General features: G+C 39.4%; 1 protein-coding gene across 1 annotated transcript in view; it reads right to left on the reverse strand.

The window, feature by feature from the left end:
- The window catches only part of PCYT1B (phosphate cytidylyltransferase 1B, choline), a 142,375-nt gene that overhangs the window by 30,074 nt on the left and 94,908 nt on the right, over positions 1-17,393 (reverse strand). Inside the window, exons 6-7 of the mRNA XM_061178834.1 lie at positions 15,479-15,621; positions 12,626-12,814 (exon numbers count right to left, since the gene is read on the reverse strand). Coding sequence (XP_061034817.1) covers positions 12,626-12,814; positions 15,479-15,621 — 332 coding nt within the window. The remainder of the gene's footprint in view (positions 1-12,625; positions 12,815-15,478; positions 15,622-17,393) is intronic.

Raw genomic sequence — 17,393 nt, forward strand, 5'->3', positions numbered from 1 at the left:
GGGTCTTTGTTTCTGTGTGAGGGCTTTCTCTAGTTGTGGCAAGCGGGGGCCACTCTTCATCGCGGTGCGCGGGCCTGTCACTGTTGCGGCCTCTCCTGTTGCGGAGCACAGGCTCCAGACGCGCTGGCTCAGTAATTGTGGCTCATGGGCCCAGCCGCTCTGCGGCCTGTGGGATCCTCCCAGACCAGGGCTCGAACCCGTGTCCCCTGCATTGGCAGGCAGATTCTCAACCACCGTGCCACCAGGGAAGCCCTAATGTTTGTTTTTAAGTCACCAAGTTTTGGGGTAATTTGTTACACTCTAATAATGAATACAGCCATGAACACCATGATTTCTTCTTGCTTAGGAAGGGAGCCAACAGTCCCTGTCCTGACTCTAGATGACCTGACCTAATGTGCCCTTTTGGCAACTGGCTTTGTCACAAGAGCCTTAAAGGAAGGGTTTTGATAGACCCTAGTTTCTCCACAGTGCCACACGCTAGCCAAAGGAGAGGGAAGCAAAGTGACTGCATCCCATGGACATTTATATCATGAAGGATCCAGTGCTGGCCTGGAGAAAGAGGCTTGGCCCCAGCCTCCATCCTGGTACCTCCAAACTCCTATGAATGAGACCATCGGAAAGGTTCATAATTTTTCTAGGCCTTTGTTTCTTTATAACACTGCTATAATACTACCCTCTTATGTGGTTAAAATGGGTAGAGTAGACATAAAAGAACTATGTAAAAAAGAGTTGAACCTACTACACAACTTCTAGACAGTAACATCACCACCACCCTCCACTTAGAGATGGACAGTAAGGTTTTGGGTTTTATATCCTTGTTCTTGATTCCAAATATGAGGTCACTTGGGGGAGACTTGAAGACTCTATACCACAATGTGCAAACACAAATATTCCCTGAGGCCAGGTGGGCAGCATAAAGGTGTAAGGTTAGAGAAGGTGGCAGCAAGGAAGAGTGGGGAATGTTATAGACAAAGTCAACTGGAGAGTTTGTGCCCTCCCTATGAGAAAGGTTTAAACATTGTTAAGGGCCAAGCAAACCAAGTCTGCCTACTGAAATCGAGCCACCAAACGCTAAGTTGTAACCAAGCCCTGTCCAGCACCATAAGCAATAGAAAGCTAAGGGTATATGCTGATCTAGCAATACAGATATACAGATATCTATAGAGAGCATAGATATATAGATCAATATAGACATGGAGGATTTAGGCCTCACCATATCCTTCGCAGATGCTGGAAAGTTCTGTGAATAGGTCTTCATCACACATCTATTCCTTCAATCTAGAAACATTTATGGAGTACCCACTATAAGCTACATGCTAAACCTGTTGTACCAAATTTTGTACCTTAAATCCTTGTATTTTGTACCTTTCCAAGTTTGGGTTATTTGTATTTGTATCAGTACTATATTGGCAGGTTAACACAGATTCTCTATTTTAAGAAATGAGTTCCATCCAGAGGGCAGACAGCAGAAGCAAGAAAAACTACAATCCTGCAGCCTGTGGAACAAAAACCACATTCACAGAAAGACAGACAAGATGAAAAGGCAGAGGGCTATATACCAGATGAAGGAACAAGATAAAAACCCCAGAAAAACAACCACATGAAGTGGAGATAGGCAACCTTCCAGAAAAAGACTTCAGAATAATGATAGTGAAGATGATCCAGGACCTCGGAAAAAGAATGGAGGCAAAGATCGAGAAGATGCAAGAAATGTTTAACAAAGACCTAGAAGAATTAAAGAACAAACAACCAGAGATGAACAATACAATAACTGAAATGAAAACTACACTAGAAGGAATCAATAGCAGAATAACTGAGGCAGAAGAACGGATAAGTGACCTGGAAGACAGAATGGTGGAATTCACTGCTGCGGAACAGAATAAAGGAAAAAGAATGAAAAGAAATGAAGACAGCCTAAGATTCCTCTAGGACAACATTAAACGCAACAACATTCGCATTATAGGGGTCCCAGAAGGAGAGGAGGGAGAGAAAGGACCAGAGAAAATATTTGAAGAGATTATAGTCGAAAACTTCCCTAACATGGGAAAGGAAATAGCCACCCAAGTCCAGGAAGCGCAGAGAGCCCCATACAGGATAAACCCAAGGAGAAACAGGCCGAGACACATAGTAATCAAATTGGCAAAAATTAAAGACAAAGAAAAATTATTGAAAGCAGCAAGGGAAAAATGGCAAATAACATACAAGGGAACTCCCATAAGGTTAACAGCTGATTTCTCAGCAGAAACTCTACAAGCCAGAAGGGAGTGGCATGATATACTTAAAGTGATGAAAGGGAAGAACCTACAACCAAGATTACTCTACCCGACAAGGATCTCATTCAGATTTGATGGAGAAATCAAAAGCTTTACAGACAAGCAAAAGCTAAGAGAATTCAGCACCACCAAACCAGTTCTACAACAAATGCTAAAGGAACTTCTCTAAGTGGGAAACACAAGAGAAGAAAAGAACCTACAAAAACAAACCCAAAAAAAGAAAAAGAAAAAAACCCAAAAAAATCCAAAACAAAAACAATTAAGAAAATGGTCATAGGAACATACATATCGATAATTACCTTAAACGTGAATGGATTAAATGCTCCAACCAAAAGACACAGGCTTGCTGAATGGATACAAAAACAAGACCCATATATATGCTGTCTACAAGAGACCCACTTCAGACCTAGGGACACATACAGACTGAAAGTGAGGGGATGGAAAAAGATATTCCATGCAAATGAAAATCAAAAGAAAGCTGGAGTAGCTATACTCATATCAGATAAAATAGACTTTAAAGAATGTTACAAGAGACAAGGAAGGACACTACATAATGATCAAGGGATCAATCCAAGAAGAAGGTATAACAATTATAAATATATATGCACCCAACATAGGAGCACCTCAATACATAAGGCAACTGCTAACAGCTATAAAAGAGGAAACTGACAGTAACACAATAATAGTGGGGGACTTTAACACCTCACTTACACCAATGGACGGATCATCCAAAATGAAAATAAATAAGGAAACAAGCTTTAAATGACACAATAGACCAGATAGATTTAATTGATATTTATAGGACATTCTATCCAAAAACAGCAGATTACACTTTCTTCTCAAGTGCACACGGAACATTCTCCAGGATAGATCACATCTTGGGTCACAAATCAAGCCTCAGTAAATTTAAGAAAATTGAAATCATATCAAGCATCTTTTCTGACCACAATGCTATGAGATTAGAAATGAATTACAGGGGAAAAAACGTGAAAAGCACAAACACATGGAGGCTAAACACTACATTACTAAATAACCAAGAGATCACTGAAGAAATCAAAGAGGAAATCAAAAAATACCTAGAGACAAATGACAATGAAAACACGACGATCCAAAACCTATGGGATGCAGCAAAAGCAGTTCTAAGAGGGAAGTTTATAGCTATACAAGCCTACCTCAAGAAACAAGAAAAATCTCAAGTAAACAATCTAACCTTACACCTAAAGGAACTAGAGAAAGAAGAACAAACATAACCCAAAGTTAGCAGAAGGAAAGAAATCATAAAGATCAGAGCAGAAATAAATGAAATAGAAACAAAACAATAGCAAAGATCAATAAAACTAAAAGCTGGTTCTTTGAGAAGATAAACAACACTGATAAACCATTAGCCAGACTCATCAAGAAAAAGAGGGAGAGGACTCAAATCAATAAAATTAGAAATGAAAAAGGAGAAGTTACAACAGACACTGCAGAGATACAAAGCATCCTAAGAGACTACTACAAGCAACTCTATGCCAATAAAATGGACAACCTGGAAGAAATGGACAAATTCTTAGAAAGGTATAACCTTCCAAGACTGAACCAGGAAGAAACAGAAAATAGGAACAGACCAATCACAAGTAATGAAATTGAAACTGTGATTAAAAATCTTCCAACAAACAAAAGTCCAGGACCAGATGGCTTCACAGGTGAATTCTATCAAACATTTAGAGAAGAGCTAACACCCATCCTTCTCAAACTCTTCCAAAAATTTGCAGAGGAAGGAACACTCCCAAACTCATTCTATGAGGCCACCATCACCCTGATACCAAAACCAGACAAAGATACTACAAAAAAAGAAAATTACAGACCAATATCACTGATGAATATAGATGCAAAAATCCTCAACAAAATACTAGCAAACAGAATCCAACAACACATTAAAAGGATCATACACCATGATCAAGTGGGATTTATCCCAGGGATGCAAGGATTCTTCAATATACGCAAATCAATCAATGTGATACACCATAAAACAAATTGAATAAAAACCATATGATCATCTCAATAGATGCAGAAAAAGCTTTTGACAAAATTCAACACCCATTTATGATAAAAACTCTCCAGAAAGTGGGCATAGAGGGAACCTACCTCAACATAATAAAGGCCATATACAACAAACCCACAGCAAACATCATTCTCAATGGTGAAAAACTGAAAGCATTTCCTCTAAGATCAGGAACAAGACAAAGATGTCCACTCTCACCACTATTATTCAACATAGTTTTGGAAGTCCTAGCCATGGCAATCAGAGAAGAAAAAGAAATAAAAGGAATACAAATTGGAAAAGAAGAAGTAAAACTGTCACTGTTTGCAGATGACATGATACTATACATAGAGAATCCTAAAAATGCCACCAGAAAACTACTAGAGGTAATCAATGAATTTGGTAAAGTTGCAGGATACAAAATTAATGCACAGAAATCTCTTGCATTCCTATACACTAATGATGAAAAATCTGAAAGAGAAATTATGGAAACACTCCCATTTACCATTGCAACAAAAAGAATAAAATACCTAGGAACAAACCTACCTAGGGAGACAAAAGACCTGTATGCAGAAAACTATAAGACACTGATGAAAGAAATTAAAGATGATACCAACAGATGGAGAGATATACCATGTTCTTGGATTGGAAGAATCAATATTGTGAAAATGACTATACTACCCAAAGCAATCTACAGATTCAATGCAATCCCTATCAAATTACCAATGGCATTTTTTACAGAACTAGAACAAATCATCTTAAAATTTGTATGAAGACACAAAAGACCCCGAATAGCCAAAGCAGTCTTGAGGGAAAAAAACGGAGCTGGAGGAATCAGACTCCCTGACTTCAGACTATACTACAAAGCTACAGTAATCAAGACAATATGGTACTGGCACAAAAACAGAAACATAGATCAATGGAACAAGATAGAAAGCCCAGAGATAAACCCACGCACCTACGGTCAACTAATCTATGACAAAGGAGGCAAAGATATACAATGGAGAAAAGACAGTCTCTTCAATAAGTGGTGCTAGGAAAACTGGACAGCTACATGTAAAAGAATGAAATTAGAATACTCCCTAACACCATACACAAAAATAAACTCAAAATGGATTTGAGACCTAAATGTAAGATGGGACACTATAAAACTCTTAGAGGAAAACATAGGAAGAACACTCTTTGACATAAATCACAGCAAGATCTTTTTTGATCCACCTCCTAGAGTAATGGAAATAAAAACAAAAATAAACAAATGGGACCTAATGAAACTTCAAAGCTTTTGCCCAGCAAAGGAAACCATAAACAAGACGAAAAGACAACCCTCAGAATGGGAGAAAATAGTTGCAAACGAATCAACAGACAAAGGATTAATCTCCAAAATATATAAACAGCTCATTCAGCTCAATATTAAAGAAACAAACAACCCAATCCAAAAATGGGCAGAAGACCTAAATAGACATTTCTCCAAAGAAGACATACAGATGGCCAAGAAGCGCATGAAAAGCTGCTCAACATCACTAATTATTAGTGAAATACAAATCAAAACTACAATGAGGTATCACCTCACACCAGTTAGAATGGGCATCATCAGAAAATCTACAAACAACAAATGCTGGAGAGGGTGTGGAGAAAAGGGAACCCTCTTGCACTGTTGGTGGGAATGTAAATTGATACAGCCACTATGGAGAACAGTATGGAGGTTCCTTAAAAAACTAAAAAGAGAATTACCATATGATCCAGCAATCCCACTACTGGGCATATACCCAAAGAAAACCATAATTCAAAAAGACACATGCACCCCAATGTTCATTGCAGCACTATTTACAATAGCCAGGTCATGGAAGCAACCTAAATGCCCATCAACAGACAAATGGATAAAGAAGATGTGGTACATATATACAATGGAATATTACTCAGCCATAAAAAGGAACGAAATTGAGTCCTTTGTTGAGACGTGGATGGATCTAGAGACTGTCATACAGAGTAAAGTAAGTCAGAAAGAGAAAAACAAATATCGTATATTAATGCATGTATGTGGAACCTAGAAAAATGGTACAGATGAACCGGTTTGCAGGGCAGAAGTTGAGACACAGATGTAGAGAACAAACGTATGGACACCAAGGGGGGAAAACCGTGGTGGGGTGGGGATGGTGGTGTGCTGAATTGGGCGATTGGGATTGACATGTATACACTGATGTGTATAAAATTGATGACTGATTAAAAAAAAAATAAAAATCAAACGGCTGAGACGAAAATGGAAAGGCTTCATCTCTGTGACGAGAACTCTCCGACTATCATAAGTGACTTTATTTTTAATACATAGAATCAGTGCCTTCCTTCCCAAGCAATTATCTAAATAGATATAAGTGTGCTTTGGAATTGTCTCATTTTCCAGACACCATTACTGTGACTTTGGTTCTGCCATCCTGAAGCCCAGAGTGCAATCATTTTTGATAGCGAAGACTGTTTTTCAGGTGGGTTTCCTATGAAAACGAGTTTTCCCCTAGGTTTCCATTTCAAGAAAATTAAATTGAATTGGATTTTCAGGTACCATTAATTGATGTAACAGAGAGACCAGAAATCTGATGATTTGGCTCAAGGCTTTTTTTTTTTTTTTTAAAGTAAAAGACCAGTGGGGAAAGCCTCCAGGCCTAAAATACCAGCCTTATTGCTGCTTCCACAGCAATACCTGCAGTAAAGAAAGGAAACAACATGCTGGATCATTTCCCTAGAGGCTGCATGTTTTTAACTGCAGTTTCTATATTCCATGTTTCAGAAGAAATCCCAGAGATAGTTTATTTATAGCAAAATACATTTAAGAGACACAAACACTGAACAATCTAGAAAAAAACTTTTAAGTATGTTTCACTTTTTTCCCCCCAATCTAAATTTTGATTTCTATTATTTCTAATGATGACATAGAGAAAGCTTTATTTGACACCATTATGTGCCTTGTAGGCTGACTGGATAATTAAAAGGCTCTTCTTGTGGGCAATGATGTATTAGGTCAAGGGTAGGTTTTTCTAGATTGAAAAAAATGTGGGTGTTGTTAATTTCATTTTGGAAAATGTGCATTGAGATGCACATGTGTATCTAGAAAAGTTGTTATAATATACTAAGAATTTCTTGTCTGGAAGGATATTGACCCCCAGCTGGAAAGCCCAAAGATGAAGAGAGAAGGAGGTGATGGGAGAGCTGATATCCAGAGCATGTGTTCATAGCAGGGGTGATATTGTCCCCAATGGGGTGAAAATTGGTTCTCAAGGGGCCAGAAAATATTAGGCATTATGATGCTTGGTGGCTTTCTGTGGCAGGCAGAATAACAACACCCTCCCCCAATCCTGGCCCCATCCCATCAAAGAAGTCCATGCCCTAATCCCTGGAAACTGTGCACATGTTATACTCTGTGGCAAATGGGAATTAAAGTAGTAGATGGAATTAAGTCTGCTAATTCGCTGACTTCAAAATGGGGAGGTTATTTTGGATTATCTCGGTGGGCCCCCTGTAATCACATGGGCCCTTAAAAGTGGAAGAGGCAGATAAGACAATGAAGAGAAGTCACAGATTCAACATTAGCTTTGAAGGTGGAGGAAGGGGACCCCAGCAGAGGCATGTGGGTGGCCTTTAAAAGCTGGAAACAGATTCTCCCCTTGGTTTCCGTAAAGGAATGCAGCCCCTCCAGCCTCATCATTTTAACACAGTGAGTCACACTTCTATTCCTTCAGATGTATGATAACACATTTGTGTGTTTAAGCTGCTAAATTTGTGGTCATTTGTTACAGCAGCAACAGAAAACTAATATACCACCCACCCCGCCCACGGGCCATAGTATATAAACAGATGTATAGTGTGTCTATAGTACTAAAAGCCATCGGTGGGCAATTAGGGAAAATGTCTAAATAAGGGCAATAATGAAAAAATTTTGAGAAACATTGCCCTGGGAGGTGGAAAGCAGGCTCTTCTGCTTGTATTTCATAACCGAGGACATAATCAATGTTTGGATGAGTAAATTTGATAGCACCAGGATCTGTTGCTTTCTCTGGAGAAGATCAGAAAATTAGCACAAATAGTTATTCCTAAATATGAAGAACTAAGAAAATATTCTTCCGGGAGAAGGTGGAGGGAAACAAAATAGCTTACGTGAAATAGAAACCTGGAAAGCACTGACATGGAAGAATGCCTATATGTACATTCTTGATGGAAGAAAATATTTGAAAGTTTTTAGGCCAGTATGTTAATAGTGGGTTCTCTGGGTGGTCGTTCTCTTTCTGTTTTGTTGCTGTTTGTTTCTTATGACTTTCCTACAAGAATTATATATTAGAGGAGGTTTTTACTATATGACAATAGTTGGCACCTAGATGGGCACAAAATTTTATAATAAATACATTTTTAAAATTCAGTTTGTATAAAATGATCGGATACAAGGATATATTGTACAACACAGGGAATATAGCCAATATTTTATAATAACTATAAATGGAGTATAGCCTTAAAAATTGTGAATCACTATATTGTACACCTGTAACTTATATAATATTGTACATCAGCTGTACTTCAATTCCAGTTTGAGTCTTTAAAAGTAGGACAAGAATTATAAATTTACTTCATCTTATATGTTGTTATTATTAAATTTATGTTGCAAATAAAACTATATTGTTAGGAAAAAAAATGAGTTCCAGTCCCAAATCCACAAATAAAGAATTATTATAATAATAGCATATTCATGGAAAGCAAATTACTTATCTTGGCATTTAACATCCTTGTAACTATTCCTGTACTTTTAATGTCAACAGAAAAAAAGTAACATCTAAGTCTGGCTGATATGGTAAATTAATGTTAATAACAGTTCTGACACTAATAGCAAGTTTTAAAAAGAAAAACCTCCAGTATCTTAGCTGGGTTTCATTTCTTAAAAATCACCTCAGCTCACTGTCACCAAATTCCCCTAGTACAATTCCAGCTACTATTCCACCTTCACAGTTGCTATGTAAATGATATCCTTTCCCGCCTTTGCTCACTGCAGGTGGAGGAAACATCCTCCCGCTTGAGGTACAATACCAGCGCTTCTCAGCAAAGACACATTTCTGAATCCCTGCAAGCAAATGAATGCCTACATGGTTTCATTTTTTAAAAACCACTAGTTTCCTCAGAGCCTGAAAATTAGTTGTGAAAAATGTTAACTATTAAAGTACACACTAGATTAATGAGAAATTTCAGACTTGTTACAGAGACCATGGAATCCCAGAGAACAGGGTCTGCGCTTTATCTTCATGTCCTTCCCTAGTACCATGCACATACAAGGACATTAATCAATGTCCCATGAATTAAAGTGAACTGAGCTGAAACCCAGGGAAAACGAAAAGGAACCCAACCCTTAGCTCCTCCACTCTTACAAGCTCTTTCTATAAGTCATCAAGGGCTCAAGCAGCCCCTTGCAAACCCTCCACCCCTCTCAGACTCAGCCAACAAGACATGGTTGGCCTACGACAGCTGCCTCTATAATCACTTAGAGACTGCTAGGCTTTAAGCAAAGCATCTCTTCTAACTTCTCAAACATTGTTCTTTTTTCTATTTGAGTGTTTTACTTTTAGATAATCCTATAATGAACCAGCTCAAATGAGCAGAGAGTCAGCAATGACAACCCATCAATAAAATAAAGCCAAAGTGAATTTTGTTAGAGACTTCTCATGTCATAATAGGAAATCTAGGCTACTTAAAATCAGGAAAATCAAATGGAATCATTCCTTTTGGTTCTAAAAGGAAAGTTAGTTAGCTTTAAAACTATCGCTTTCCAGATATCCCATGCCCTTGGATTGGAAAAATTAATATTGTTAAAACGGCCATACTACCCAAAGAAATCTACAGATTTAATGTGATCCCCATCAACTTACCCATGACATTTTTCACAGAACTAAAACAAATAATCCTAAAATTTATGTGGAACCATAAAAGACCTAGAATGCCCAAAGCAATCCTGAAGAAAAAGAACCAAGCAGGAGGCATCACCCTCTCAGACTTCAGACAATGCTACAAAGCTACAGTAATCAAAACAGAGTGGTACTGGCACAAAAAAAGACATATGGATCAATGGAACACAATAGAGAGTCCAGAAATAAACCTACACATGTACAGTCAATTGATGTTCGACAAAGGAGGCAAGAATATACAATGGAGAAAAGACAGTCTCTTCAGCCAGTGGTGGTGGTAAGTTGGACAGCACATGTAAATCAATGAAATTAGAACACACCCTCTCACCATACACAAAAATAAACTCAAAATGGCTTAAAGACTTAAACATAAGACATGACACCATAAAACTCCTAGAAGAGATCATAGGCAAAACATTCTCTGACATAAATTGTACCAATGTTTTCTTAGGTCAGTCTGCCAAGGCAATAGAAATAAAAACAAAAATAAACAAATGAGACCTAATTAAACTTGTAAACTTTTGCACAGCAAAGGAAACCATAAACAAAATGAAAAGACAACCTACAGAGTGGGAGAAAATATTTGCAAACAATGGGACCAACAAGGGCTTAATTTCCAAAATATACAAACAGCTCATACAACTCAACAACAAAAAACAAACAATCCAATCCAAATATGGGCAGAAGACCTAAGTAGACATTTCTCCAAAAAAGACATACAGATGACCAAGAGGCACGTGAAAAGATGCTCAACATCGCTAATTATTAGAGAAATGCAAATCAAAGCTACAATGAGGCACCACCTCACACCAGTCAGAATGGCCATCATTAAAAAGTCTACAAAGAACAAATGCTGGAGAGGGTATGGAGAAAAAGGAACCCTCCTACACTATTGGTGGGAATGTAAGTTGGTGCAGCCACTGTGGAAAACAGTATGGAGGGTCCTCAGAAAACTAAAAATAGAATTACCACATGACCCAGCAATCCCACTACTGGGCATATACCCTGAGAAAACTCTAATTCAAAAAGATACATGCACCCCAATGTTCATAGCAGCACTATTCACAATAGCCAAGCCATGGAAACAAATGTCCACTGACAGATGAATGGATAAAGAAGATGTGGTATATGTATACAGTGGAATACTACGCAGCCACAAAAAGAACAAAATAATGCCATTTGCAGCAACATGGATGCAACTAGAGATTATCATACTAAGTGAAGTAAGTCAGAAAGAGAGAGACAAATACCATATGATATCACTTATATGTGGAATCTAAAATATGACACAAATGAACCTATCTGTGAAACAGAAACCGAATTACAGACACAGAGAACAGACTGGTGGTTACCAAGGGGGAGAGGGTTGGGGGAGAGGTGGAGTGGGAGGTTGGGGTTAGCAGATGTAGGCTTTTCTATATAGAATGGATAAACAAGGTCCTACTGTATAGCACAGAGAACTATATTCAGTATCCTATGACAAACCATAATGGAAAAGAATATTAAAAATAAATATATATATATGTACAACTGAATTACTTTGCTGTACAGCAGTAATTAACATGGCATTGTAAATCAACTATACTTCAGTTTTAAAAAACTATCTTTTTCATAGAACCCTCATTAACTCTGCTGATAATACTGGTTATTTACTCTGGAAGTACATGCACAATAGAAATACCAATGGAATAGAAGGTGGTTTCCAGAATTTTCTTTTCCCTTTCCATAATTTTCACTCAGAATTCTATATAGAATTTAGGCAAGAGACCCTATCTACATTTTCTGTCTTAGTTTTAAGATTCAGATCATGGCCTCAGTCCCCCAAGACCTTTATGCCTATCCCAGCACATACATACCATGGGGAAAAAAAGGGGTCAAATCAGGGCATGATAAGTACAGAGAGAGTCCTACCTCTTTCTCTCTCTTCCAACCAATGAACGAGGAGTTCCTGACAACCAAAGGCGATCAAGGCAGCTACATTTCTTTTGCATCCTCCTCCTCTGGTTGATCCAAGAGGCATGAGCCTTGTCTTACAAGTTCCGTGATACCACTGACCCACTTCACCCTTACCCCCAAGCTGTGCATCATCCAACTGGGAGACTGGGATGAGCTACGGAACCAACCTCTGCGGTAACAGACATTCAATGACTACCAAATGGCTTCAAACTCGGGATAAGAAATAGAGACCAGAGCTGGCTTTGGGCACTACTGGGTGCCACAGTGAGAGGAAAAGCAGAAACTAAATAAGGAAGTGACATAGACTTGAAGTCATTTGGGCTGATGCCCAAAGTGGAGGTCACATATTGGACTGAGATAAGGGAACCCTTGAGTAGTTCCTTGGAAAGGAGGATAAAGTGAAAACACCCATTATTGCAGGGCCAAGTGAAATAATTACATACCCATGCTCCATCAGGCCCAAACAGTTCTAGGAAGTTGCCAATGAATTCCCTCGATTTCTCTTCCCACTTTTGAATTAGATCATGACTCTTTTCTTCCACTTTGTTAACAAATTCCTTTGATTTTTCCTCCACGTTTTTGACCTTTTCCTTCATCTTGTCTACCTGGTTTTGGAAGCGGTACTTCTTCTCCTGGTCCAAAATTAAAGGAGAAAGAAATGGATTTATCCAAGAGGGCATGGGAGAAATCAATCATTCACAGAATGGTCATATTTTATTTCAACTCATGTGTGTTCTTAACCTGAAGAGTCAGGATGCTATTTCCCAAGGGCTGGATTGACAGGAAGGCCCTCTCTTGTAAGAAAAGTCACTTCTCATTAGTCTACTTGAATGTGTACAGTGAAGTACAAGTGGTTTTAATGTTCTCTTTCTTGTAAATATTGGAGTTGAATTCACTTATATAAGAGAAGAACCAAAAGTATACATTTGCTCTTTATTATGGAGAGATACTGGGTGAATACAGCCCCTCAATTCTCCTGAGACTTAGACAAAAATATGAATTGTACATAGAATGGCCACTCAGAAGCTACCTGAGCTCCCTATTTTACTGGGACATTGTTAAAACCAATATTGGTTGAAATATTGGCTGGGCCTTAGAACCCATGTGTTATACTAAAATTGTCACTGTCATGATATTTGCCATTAAGCTAATGGAACTGCATCAGTTTCCTTGGTAACGAAGAAAGATTTTGTTCTGATAGCTTCTCTGGACTGGGATTTTGTTCATAGCCTTTATGCAGCATTGCTATACCTATGTGCCTGGAAGGCACATATGTTGGGCAAGTCACGTGTCATCTCTAAACCTCAGTTTTCTCATCTGTAAAATAGGGATAATTATCGTCCCTACCCTATAGGGGTGCTGTAACAATTAGATAATGCATGTAAAGTGCTTGGCACAAAGCCTGGCATCTAGTAGAAGCTTCAGTGTGTGTTGGCTGTTTGATTACTATTACGCCGCAGAGGCATTTAATCGTGTTACCTGGTGAGAATGGAATCAAAACCATGAAAATAAGATGAAACAAAGGCTCTTTTCCTCCATGCAATCATAATACATTTTCTCCTGGAGAGGTAATAAGGTTTATCACTTTTCTTCACTATATGGAACTGAAGTCCATTTCATATTTCAGAATTTTTTGAGCCAGGTACAATATTACAAAACTGGGTCAGGATTCCCTGATCTAGACTTCACAAACCTTACTGCAGCCTCAGGGTGGGGTGCGAGCTATCTGTGCTGCCAGCCAGCTATGCATAATACGTGGTTACTATCTATATGCAGCTCTCAGGAGCAGCACTGAATACTAGAATGAACACTGGACCACGAGCCAAAAGGCTGGGAGGCCGCTGCTGCCTCCACCTCTACTTTGCTTGAAGGACTTTAGCCACATCCCTCTCTGAGCTCAGCTTTCCTCATTTCTAAATTCAGGGACTTGGACTGGGCGACGGGTTCCTGCCACCTCTGAGGTTCTGTGATTCATCTACACGCCCATCCAACACGTTTGATTTTCTCTCTGAGCCGCAGCCAGGTTTGTTGTCACAGAAAAGCAACGGGCTCATCCACACTGACTACACGGTTCCTTGAGCTAAGTGGCTTATCCACAGGCCATTGAAAGAGTGTGAGCTATAACTTTTGGAAATGGCTCAACATGCTTGGATGGGTTACTGAATTCAATTTAAAAGAACAGACAGTTTAATTTATTGAAATAACCAGGGCTTTATGCTCTATAAGATACCAAATAACCACTTTGCCGGAATTCTTTTCAGCCACTTGTTCTGGTGCCACTTGAACCCGACATTTTCCATTTTGTTGCCCAGTTTGTACGAAGCCACAGAGCCTGGACTCCCAACACTCCCTGCCTCGTGAGGACAACTAATAATGACTGACTTCTGATTCCTGAACCCTTCCTCATTCGGAGGCACGGATGATCGATTTGTGTAAGCTGCTGGATAACTGTGGCTGCACATACTTATAAGCATCTAGTTTTGTAGAAAAATCGCTCTTGGACAGTATCTGTTTCAGGGGGTGGAAATTCTGTATGTACGGAGAGTTCTTATTTTACTCAACTCCATGAGCGCCTCGGAGTCCAGGCCAATACAGTCATCCAGACTCACGAGCATCACCGCCAGCAACTGTGCTGCCCTCTCTGCTTTTTAACAGCTTGTTTTGCTTGTTTTAAACATTGTTTTAACAGTTGCTCTATTATTAAACTAACAGCAGCTCTGTGGGAACAATACAGCAGAAATACAAAAGGAAGCCAAAGACTTTGGGCTTTATTTAAGCAGCTGTAATTTCTCTGGACAATTTAAAAAAAAGCGGCTGTTAAGGTTTCTAATGAGCATCTGTAAGGCCTTAATAAAATGAAAGTTGTAAAATGTTAAAACAAGAAAGCATTTTCTCTGGGTTTAGCTTTTCACTGCCTCTGCCCTCCTTCCTTCCCTTTGAGCAGAAGACAACTCTTGCCTTTTGTGAGGGCAGATCTCCCGGAAATCCTTCACCCAAGTCTGAGAACTCTAAAGGGGGAGGTTGGGGTGAGGAGAGGGAGGCGAGGCAGCTCCTTTAGAAAATGTGAAGCTCACTCACTACCTGTGTGCCTTCGTCAACTTATGTTACCCCTTTGGACACTGGTTTCTCCATCTATAAAACGGGGATAATAATACATCACTGGGCTGTTATATGGATTGGATGAGACAAATGTCAAACATCAGGAATACCACGTGGCGTATAGTAAGTGATTAATAGACAGTGGCAGCAGTAGTGTGACGTGCTGGTCCTCAGAGGGTACGGGGTGGCACACTTACATTTATAAAGCTGACATTCAGTTCCTTGGCTGTGTACCCTCTCTGGAGATTGCGTCGGGCATAAACATCATAGTCACGGACAATCCTGGTGATGATGTCTGATGTTGAGATGCCTTCCGTTCTCTGCGTTGGAACAAACATTCCTGTTCGAATAGGAAAGACAGAATAAAGAAAAACAACTAAGGTGGCCCCGGGTGACCCCTTTTCTTGAATGGCCCTCGTTTCCAGGACAAAGTGGCAGCTCTTAGGTGTGTCAGTGAGGCTTTCACATCTGGCCCCAGCTGACTCTGCCAGGCTCAGTTCCGGACACTCCCTCCCTGCCATAAACACTGTGTGTTCGTCATCCTAGACCTATTCCCTGGATGCACCAGGCGCTCACCCATCTCCCGACATTTGCTCATGCCAAGCCCTTCTTTTCTGCCCAGATCCCCCTTCCCTGCCCACAGCATCTGCAGAGTTGCTCCTCATCCTACAGGGTCCGGGTTCAAGGCTATGCCTCTACGAAGTCTTTCCTGACATCACCAGGCAGAAACCACAGCACTTAGAATATAAACTTGATTTCCATTAACAAAAGTATTTTAGATATCCGTCTCCTTGTAGAAACGGAACATTCTGAAAGCGCAGGTTGTGCCTTGATCATCTTTGCATTCCCAGCACCCAGCTCAGTGCCCTGGTGTCTAGCACATGGAAAGTGCTCAATAAATGCAAATTAAATGAGTAAGTGAATGGAGAATAACAACTGAGTCAACGAATTAGATCACGGCAACTCCCCTTCTTCCCCTGGGAGTTCTGCGTCACATTACAGCGAAGGATAAGAAAAAGGGTGGACTATTTTTGTTGTCTCTGATTGAAAGACACGCCCAGGGGATGCTAGATGATTTTATCCCTCTAAGAACAATCTACTCCGAATGGTGGTTTCACCACTCAAAGGCCCTTTCATCTAGACTCTGTGGGACTGAGTAAAAACAAACAAGCACAGAGGATGCCAATTTCCCATAGAACTTACTCAAAGTCCTCAAAGATATATTTGGGTGTACCAATACAGGGCCATAAAGAAGTCACAAGTGTTATCAAAGACAAGAATCTGGTGAAATCAAAGATGACACAAATAGATGCAAAGATATACCACGTTCTTGGATTGGAAGAATCAAATTGTTAAAATGACTACACTACCCCAGGCAATCGACAGATTGAATGCAATGCCTATCAAATTACCAATGGCATTTTTCACAGAACTAGAACAAAAAAAAATTTAATTTGTATGGAGACACAAAAGACCTTGCATAGCCAAAGCAATCTTGAGAAAGAAAAATGGAGCTGGAGGAATCAGGCTCCCTGACTTCAGACTATACTACACAGCTACAGTCATCAAAATAGTATGGTATTGGCACAAAAACAGAAACATAGATCAATGGAACAGGATAGAAAGCCCAGAAATAAACCCATGCACCTATGGTCAATTAATCTACGAGAAAGGAGGCAAGACTATACAATGGAGGAAAGACAGTCTCTTCAGTAAATGGTGCTGGGGAAATTGGACAGCTACATGTAGAAAAATGAAATTAGAACATCCTTTAACACCATACACAAAAATAAACTCAAAATGGATTAAAGACCTAAATGTAAGACTGGATACTATAAAACTCTTAGAGGAAAACAGAGGCAGAACACTCTTTGACGTAAATCGCAGCAATATCTTTTTCGATCTCCTAGAGTAATGGAAATAAAACACAAATAAATGGGACCTAATGAAACTCAAAAGCTTTTGCACAGCAAAGGAAACCATAAACAAAACGAAAAGACAACCTACAGAATAGGAGAAAATATTTGCTAACGATGTGACTGACAAGGGATTAGTCTCCAAAATTTACAAACAGCTCATGTGGCTCAATATCAAAAAAACAAACAACTCAAT

Source organism: Eubalaena glacialis, chromosome X (genome assembly GCF_028564815.1).
Source record: "Eubalaena glacialis isolate mEubGla1 chromosome X, mEubGla1.1.hap2.+ XY, whole genome shotgun sequence".
Taxonomy (NCBI): Eukaryota; Metazoa; Chordata; class Mammalia; order Artiodactyla; family Balaenidae; genus Eubalaena; species Eubalaena glacialis.